The sequence below is a fragment of the Labeo rohita genome, unplaced genomic scaffold (assembly GCF_022985175.1).
Source record: "Labeo rohita strain BAU-BD-2019 unplaced genomic scaffold, IGBB_LRoh.1.0 scaffold_1010, whole genome shotgun sequence".
Taxonomy (NCBI): domain Eukaryota; kingdom Metazoa; phylum Chordata; class Actinopteri; order Cypriniformes; family Cyprinidae; genus Labeo; species Labeo rohita.
Window position 1 is genome coordinate 1 of NW_026127132.1, and position 8,345 is coordinate 8,345.

The 8,345-nt window shown below is 36.0% G+C and overlaps 1 protein-coding gene and 1 long non-coding RNA gene across 2 annotated transcripts; both read left to right on the top strand.

Moving 5' to 3' along the window:
* The first annotated feature begins 6 nt into the window (after positions 1–6).
* LOC127157221 (uncharacterized) lies at positions 7–3,317 on the top strand. Its single transcript, XM_051100459.1, has 14 exons — positions 7–56; positions 130–271; positions 405–1,046; positions 1,173–1,262; positions 1,340–1,428; positions 1,525–1,641; positions 1,727–1,774; positions 1,867–1,950; positions 2,044–2,109; positions 2,591–2,642; positions 2,724–2,774; positions 2,969–3,013; positions 3,096–3,166; positions 3,251–3,317. Exons 2-10 carry the CDS (start codon positions 217–219, stop codon positions 2,591–2,593), a joined length of 1,194 nt encoding a protein of 397 aa, XP_050956416.1. The 5' UTR covers positions 7–56; positions 130–216; the 3' UTR covers positions 2,594–2,642; positions 2,724–2,774; positions 2,969–3,013; positions 3,096–3,166; positions 3,251–3,317.
* Positions 3,318–3,488: 171 nt separating this feature from the next.
* On the top strand, positions 3,489–6,867 carry LOC127157222 (uncharacterized). Its single transcript, XR_007825867.1, has 3 exons — positions 3,489–3,654; positions 6,253–6,383; positions 6,461–6,867. It is a non-coding gene; the product is annotated as an uncharacterized LOC127157222 (long non-coding RNA).
* The last annotated feature ends 1,478 nt before the right edge of the window (positions 6,868–8,345 follow it).

Consider the following 8,345-nt stretch of genomic DNA (forward strand, 5'->3'; position numbering starts at 1 on the left):
CTGCAGAAATTACAGTGACAGAAGAGAGGCTTAAAGAAGAACTTCAAAAGCAAAAGGTTTGTTTGTAATGTTTATAGTACTACTATTTTTTTTTTTATATACACCTATATTAAAAAATATTTTTTGTAGGTTAATGTTATTCGGAATCTATGCAAAGAATGTGGTCTGGACTCCACTGGATCTCGGAGTGACCTCCTCCTCAGATTGTCTAATGAGATGAAATCGAGGCAAACATATGATAAAATCTTTGAAAAAATCTGGGGTGCCTCTGGTGAGCTTATCTAACCTTTGATAATACAATCAAAATATTGGCAATACATAATAATGAATGAATGTTCAAAATGTATTTATTTGTTTTTTGCTTCCCCTTAATCTTGAATTCTGTTTTTTTTGTCCTATATTAGGTGGTTGGGGAGTCATCATGTGCCCATGTGGTGTAATTTACAGTTTAAAATGCGATCTTCGAGCAGAAAGCCCTCGAGATTTTGTTGATCTTCTTTTCTCATGGAAGCACATGCCGAACATCATCATTTATGACTTTGCACGCGGTTTAGCAACACACGCCAATCTAAGGGCACCAGAAAGCATTCCTATTCGTCCATATGAAGGACGCTTAGCAGAACCAACTCAAGAAAACATTACACTTGCCAGATCTGGAAATCTGAAAGTGTCCTTGCCTTGGCTGGAGGAAAAAAAGAGTACAAGCGACCCTCACGGACACCCACTGACAGGATCTTCTGATCATTACGTATTATCTGACCGTTTTCACAAGAGCAATACCAAAGATAGTAGAGATACTCTGAGGAAGATCACTATAGTGCCTCAACTAGCTGGCAAAATAAATAGCCAGGTTGCAGAGCAACTGTTCTCAAAGATGAGAAAAAATAACTACTACTTGAACATGTCTCAGCCATCAACACACCTCTTTCAAATGAGGACCATAATTCACCACTATAACGAAAACAAGAACAAAAAAGTGAGGACTAGATTAATGAAGACTTTTGGATCAAAATTGGTGATGAATAAGCATGGACAGGCTGTGCTGGGTAAATTAAAATATCTTTATATAAAATATTATTTATTTTTTATTCACACAAGCTGTGTGTGTGTGTTTAGAAGAAATATGAGGTTTGCCATTTATAACTCTTGTTGGCTGTTTTGTATTGTTATAGAAGATTCTGACATCTCTATAGACGAGCCAGTCCCCACTGACATTGAGATGGAGGACGTGACCCCGACATCAATGATGGTCCCAACCAGTAGTAAGTGTTAACCTTTATAAGTTTTAATATATGCTGATGCAAGTTGTTATGTAATTCTCAATTTTTTACTACTATAGCAGAAAACGAAATGGTGTGTAATTATAAACGCCTGTCTGCCAGTAGAGTTCGTTGGGATTGTGTGCCAACTCCTAGGCAATCAGCAATGGTATGTGAACAGTTTTTAGTTTTATTTGATGTTGCAATGGCAATCCTAAATCAAACCAAATCATTGTTTTTTTTTTCTTTTTTACTTCTCTGTAAGCTTGAATGGGCTTTGGGGACAGGCAACCAAGATGAGACAATTGCTGAAGTTGGAAACGTGGTTCTGAAAAGGAAAGATTTCTGGACTCTTGGTCTCGATAAGCAGTTGGAGGCAACAGTGAGTTGATATAAAGTAACATACAATAATAATAATAATAATAAATGTCTGTGACTCTTTACAGTTCTCTTTTTAAAAAATTCAGATTGCAAACAGCTGTCTTGAGGTAATTGCATTGGTGGCTAAGGAACGAGTAAGTATTTGTATAAAGCTGCAAATCTCAAATAACCAGAGGCATAGTTGACTAACTTGTTAATAGTCTAACATGAGTATGTTATATTGTAGGGATTTGATGTGTGGACAGCTAATGCATATGTTGTGGTGACCTGGTTGCCTCCATATAATCTGGATCCATCCTTGTCATTTCCAGTGAGAACACAAAGTTACAGAACATTCACAGTAGTGACCAATTTTATTTTAAACCAACTGAATGTTTTTTTTTTATATATATATTATTTACAGGATAACATTGCACTGAAAGATAGCATTGTCTTCCCTGCTTGGAAGCCAGGACACTGGATGTTGTGTGTATGTCATTTGTAATCTATCTATTTAACTTTGCAGTGCTGTCTGAAAATTAATTGCATTTCAGAACTACTAACTATTTTTTTGCAGGTCATGAAGCCAAAAGATAGACACATGTTCTTCCTAGATTCAACCAATCCATATGGGTTGGGTGATGAGAGATATGTGAAAGCTTTCAGGTTGCAAAAATAAAATAGTGAAAATGTTCAAGGTTCTCAGTTGAAGGTTCTCAGTTCAGGCTTGCTGTTCAAGGTTTGCTGTTCAATGTTTGTGTTCAATTTTTGCCATTCAGAGTGTGCCGTGCAAGAGTTTAATAAGCTTGCTTAATGGTTACTTGCATGATGTTCTGACATTGCATGGTGTGAAAGTTTTTAAAAGAAAGACCCAAATACTGTTGACTGCTAATTTTTGCATGGATGCATCAAACTGTATGTAATTTATCATATTAGCACATCTGTTTATTATTTGTGTATTTTTGTTGCAGTAAGATGACAGCCAAAATTGCAACTGGAACATGGGTGCTACTAAAAAACAAGGTTGGTTATAAGAAGTCTGCTAAAGTTGGGATAAGTGTTAAATCTTTAGGTTTAACCTCAACCTTAACCTTTTTTTTTTAGGATATGCCCCAACAGATTGGTGGTGTGGACTGTGGAGTCTTCATGCTGATGGTAATTTGATATAAATAAACTGATTATGGTGTGAATAATTTTTTTTTTTTTTTTTTTTGCTGTAAATGAGGAACAAGGAAATTTATTATTATTATTATTATTATTATTATTATTATTATTATTATTATTATTATTGTATTTTATTTTATTATTTTTTAAAGAGAGAATAATCTTATTTTTTTGTTGTTTTCCAGTATGCTCTACATCTCACCTTGGGAGCACCCTTTGATTTTACATCTGTAAGTAATTATCAGTTAAAGTAATTGACCTTTACGTTGTTGTAGCAGTTAATGTTTCAATATTTAGTTTTTTTTCTTCCAGTGTGACATGCCAAAGATTCGGAGATGGTGGACTCTAATTCTTTTAGAGAACTTTGGGGTTTTCTCTGAAAGGTAGATACTAGACATTTCCTTCAGCCCACTGTTACATTTCCACCCACTTCTGACCAGTTTTAAATTAACCAAGATATATTACAGTGCAGATATGCTTCAAGAGGCTCTTCCAAGTGAACAAGGAGAACAAGTTGAGCTTAGCAGCAGTGAGGTATGTCTCAAATATGATATATATATACAGTAGTCAACATTTCAAGTGGATCAAAACGTATCATCAAAGTTGTCCTAAAATCAAAACAATACCTGTTCTTGTCTTAGGACAACTTAATGATTAACTTTCATCTACTTCAAATTTTAAATGTTGACTACTCGCACAGATGGGAATTTCCCTTAGACAAAGATGTTCTAAGGGCAGAAAGGAAAATGATTGGTTGACAGATTCAACCAATGAAATTGAAGCAGAGGCGGGGTCAGGAAATTTGGACGTGTGGAGGGAATACTTCAGACAGAAACGTTATTAGCGCTTCGTGGGAGGCATTTGTTGCAAGGTAAGTGAATTTACCATGTATTTTATATAAAAAAAATATTAATAAATCAACATATCTCTAACGTTTACTGAGATAATTAGCCGGCAAAGACGCACAGAACAAGTAATCATCGACTACATATCATATCATATGCATTTTCATTCAACTGCTTTATCAGTCGATCGCACCAAAGCTGCTTATGGGGTAGATTGAGTAAAACATGCTTTTCCAATGCTACCGCGCTGTCTGTGATACCGATATGAGCGACAACAGAACTCGTTCAAATCTCCGTGACATTTCATTAGTCAGTTAGCGCTAGCATTAACATTAGCGCTGCTCTCAGGGCAGGAGTACTCAATAGGTTTGTATTATTGTTATTTTTAGTGTACTATGCGCTGCTCTCGGGTCAGGAGTAAAAGTAAGAGTACTAAACTGAATTATGCGCTGCTCTTGGGGCAGGAGTACTCAATAGGTTAGTATTACCATTATTTTTAGTGTACTATGCGCTGCTCTCAGGGCAGGAGTAAAAATAACAGTACTAAACTGAATTATGCGCTGCTCTTGGGGCAGGAGTACTCAATAGGTTCGTATTACTGTTATTTTTACTAAACTATGCGCTGCTCTCAGGGCAGGAGTAAAAATAACAGTACTAAACTGAATTATGCGCTGCTCTTGGGTCAGGAGTACTCAATAGGTTCGTATTACTGTTATTTTTACCAAACTATGCGCTGCTCTCGAGTCAGGAGTAAAACTAACAGTACTAAACTGAATTATGCGCTGCTCTTGGGGCAGGAGTACTCAATAGGTTAGTATTACCATTATGTTTACTGTACTATGCGCTGCTCTCAGGGCAGGAGTAAGAATAACAGTACTAAACTGAATTATGCGCTGCTCTTGGGTCAGGAGTACTTAATAGGTTTGTATTACTGTTATTTTTACTAAACTATGCTCTGCTCTCGGGTCAGGAGTACTCAATAGGTTTGTATTACTGTTATTTTTACTAAACTATGCTCTGCTCTCGGGTCAGGAGTACTCAATAGGTTCGTATTACTGTTATTTTTACTAAACTATGCGCTGCTCTCAGGGCAGGAGTAAAATAACAGTACTAAACTGAATTATGCGCTGCTCTTGGGGCAGGAGTACTCAATAGGTTCGTATTACTGTTATTTTTACCAAACTATGCGCTGCTCTCGGGTCAGGAGTAAAACTAACAGTACTAAACTGAATTATGCGCTGCTCTTGGGGCAGGAGTACTCAGTATGTTAGTATTACCATTATGTTTAGTGTACTATGTGCTGCTCTCAGGGCAGGAGTAAAAATAACAGTACTAAACTGAATTATGCGCTGCTCTTAGGGCAGGAGTACTCAGTAGGTTAGTATTACCATTATTTTTAGTGTACTATGCGCTGCTCTCAGGGCAGGAGTACTCAATATGTTAATATTACCATTATGTGTAGTGTACTATGTGCTGCTCTCAGGGCAGGAGTAAAACTAACAGTACTAAACTGAATTATGTGCTGCTCTTAGGGCAGGAGTACTCAGTAGGTTAGTATTACCATTATTTTTAGTGTACTATGCGCTGCTTTCAGGGCAGGAGTACTCAATATGTTAATATTACCATTATGTTTACTGTACTATGCGCTGCTCTCAGGGCAGGAGTAAGAATAACAAACCAAACTGAATTATGCGCTGCTCTTGGGTCAGGAGTACTTAATAGGTTTGTATTACTGTTATTTTTACTAAACTATGCTCTGCTCTCGGGTCAGGAGTACTCAATAGGTTCGTATTACTGTTATTTTTACTAAACCATGCGCTGCTCTCTGGGCAGGAGTAAAAATAACAGTACTAAACTGAATTATGCGCTGCTCTTGGGGCAGGAGTACTCAGTATGTTAGTATTACCATTATGTTTAGTGTACTATGCGCTGCTCTCGGGTCAGGAGTAAAACTAACAGTACTAAACTGAATTATGCGCTGCTCTTGGGGCAGGAGTACTCAATATGTTAGTATTACTGTAATTTCTACCAAACTATGTGCTGCTCTCAGGGCAGGAGTAAGAATAACAGTACTAAACTGAATTATGCGCTGCTCTCGGGTCATGAGTAAAACTAACAGTACTAAACTGAATTATGCGCTGCTCTTGGGGCAGGAGTACTCAGTATGTTAGTATTACCATTATGTGTAGTGTACTATATGCTGCTCTCGGGTCAGGAGTAAAACTAACAGTACTAAAACTGAATTATGCGCTGCTCTTGGGGCTGGAGTACACAATATGTTAGTATTACCATTATTTTTAGTGTACTATGCACTGCTCTCAGGGCAGGAGTAAAACTATCAGTACTAAACTGAATTATTATTATTATTATTTTTTATTTTTTTGCATAATTCCAGCCTATGGACTTCATTAGCACTCCCTCAAACGTCTACTCTGATCTGCCCTCAATCATTGTGGTTGTAGCTGAGGCCAAACAGAGTATAGTAGGCTCTAGGAATGGCAGGGTTTAAGGATGTATTACATGTCCTTAAGGAATTGTCAATTTTGAGGGAGTTGTAAGTGATTTTTATCTTTAATCTTATGATTTTGCTAGTAATTCTGTTTGTTTACATTGCTATATTTCAGATGCTGTGCAGTGAGATGGTCAGTGATGTAGTGTTCCTGGCATGGAAGTTTCTTGCACAAAAGAAAGTGGTCCAGAAAATATATGAAAATGAGGATGTTCATGATTCAATATCCCATACTAAATAGTTTAGGTAAAATTCTTTTTTTTCCCCTTTCTTTTATTATGACTGTAGGTGTAAACTGAAACAAAATTCTTTATGCATTTCAGTTGCAGAAGACCTTACAAAGATTTCTGGAGACTGAGAGACTGGCTTTGAGAAGATATTTGGAAAAGCAACCTCTGACTTTGGGCTTGGTTTAAAGGGAGCCTGTTCAAATTTGTTGACTCATGTCTAAAATAAAAATACAAAAATAAAACACTTAAAAACCTCTAGGAATGATGATATCCACTAGTTAAGACTACAGCAGTTTAATAATACATCTTGCTGAACTTTTTTGTTGTGAAACGTTCCTGTGTTTTATACATGCATTTAACTCACTGGATTTTTTTGTAATTTGTAATTGTATAAAAAAAGAAGGAAGTCATAATTAAACTTTTTTTATTGTAATATTGCTAATATTGTAAACTGATTATTTTCAATCAACATTTCTTTCATTTTGTTCTTAAACAATCTGTACAACAGACATTGAATGATACAACATTAACAACATGATTATTAAATAATAATAATAATAAATAAATAACTCACAAGTTATAATTAAAATTACAAGTCTTAATTTCTCTGCAATAGTCCATGGGAGAAACATTAAGTGGTTGCACAAAAATTGACTGGTACCTTTTGTAATCACATGTATCACCAAGTGAATGTGAGAGAAGCCCTATTCGGACAGTAGGAACATATGTAAAAATTGATGTACATGGCACCTCCGTGATAAAACTCATGGATTTGATTTATTCACAGTGTGATCATATGAACCCAGGAATGCACTGCTCATATGGCCTGTCACATAGTTGTCTGCTATACATTAAATGTCACATGCTTGGATTAAGAATAAATTTAAATTTAATAATACGTTATTTATTTAAATCTCAGGTTCAAAAAGAGACCCACTATAAATGGTTTTCTTAAATTTTATCTCTCAAAATGATAGGTGTCATGAGAAATGTGAAGATTAGCAGAAATAAGTTGCATGCAACCTCTTGTTTACAATAAAATAGGTAAATCAATCAATCATGTTTATTTATACAGCACTTTTTAACAAAACAGGATGTGTCAAAGCAACAGTTTTTAATAGGACAATAGTGTGTCAATAATGCAAAAGTTCCATGTTGCAGCAAAGTCAGATTGCAGAGGACTCATTTAGGACATTTAGGGATGTAGAGGTCGTCTCTAGCTGCTGATCCATTATCTGGTGACCTTGGAATAAGAAAGAAACAGACTAATATTAGTGTAGATGCCATTCTTCTTACGCAATGAGTACATCAGGTGTTATGAAAATTATTCCTTGTTCCGGTTGACCTAATTAATGCAGCCTAACCATCCTTTAATGGACTTGAATTATAGAAATGTGTTAATGTGTTGTGTTGGCTGGGTTAAAGAGATGGGTCTTTAATCTAGATTTAAACTGACAGAGTGTGTCGGCCTCCTGAACAGTGTTAGCTAGATTGTTCCAGAATGTGGGCGCTAAATAAGAAAATGATCTGCCGCCATTGTTGATTTTGATATTTTGGGTATTTTCAAAATTTAGAGAATGCAGTGGACATGAGGGACTATAATGACAAGGCTGCTTGGTTTATATTTTTATGTATGTAATTGTAGGCCTATATTTTAAAATTGTATTGCATACCTATTACTGCCATAATAATGACTAATTTAAAATGTTTAAGTACTTTTCTTGTCTTTTTGTTCTTAACAGCTCCTACCCGCTGTGCTGGAGAAGTTATGAAATATTTTTGTTGTAGTTCATTTTGAATCGATTTCTTCGACCACACAACCTTGGTGTCTAAAAAACAGCATGTAGTTTGGCTGAGAATTTTTACGAGGGTGGTGGGAGAAAAACACCAACATTCTGGATTCGGATGGCCCTGTAAATGTTGAAATTCGTTTGCGTCCCCATGATTAACAGTTACCGACTGAATCTGGCTATTATGT

Bases quoted from the DNA above. Each gene is read 5' to 3' on its own strand.
- LOC127157221 (XM_051100459.1), top strand. From the start codon at position 217: ATGAAATCGAGGCAAACATATGATAAAATCTTTGAAAAAATCTGGGGT. The intron at 1,047-1,172 runs GTAAATTAAAAT...GTATTGTTATAG, and splicing joins GCATGGACAGGCTGTGCTGG to AAGATTCTGACATCTCTATA. The intron at 1,951-2,043 runs GTGAGAACACAA...TATTATTTACAG, and splicing joins ATCCATCCTTGTCATTTCCA to GATAACATTGCACTGAAAGA.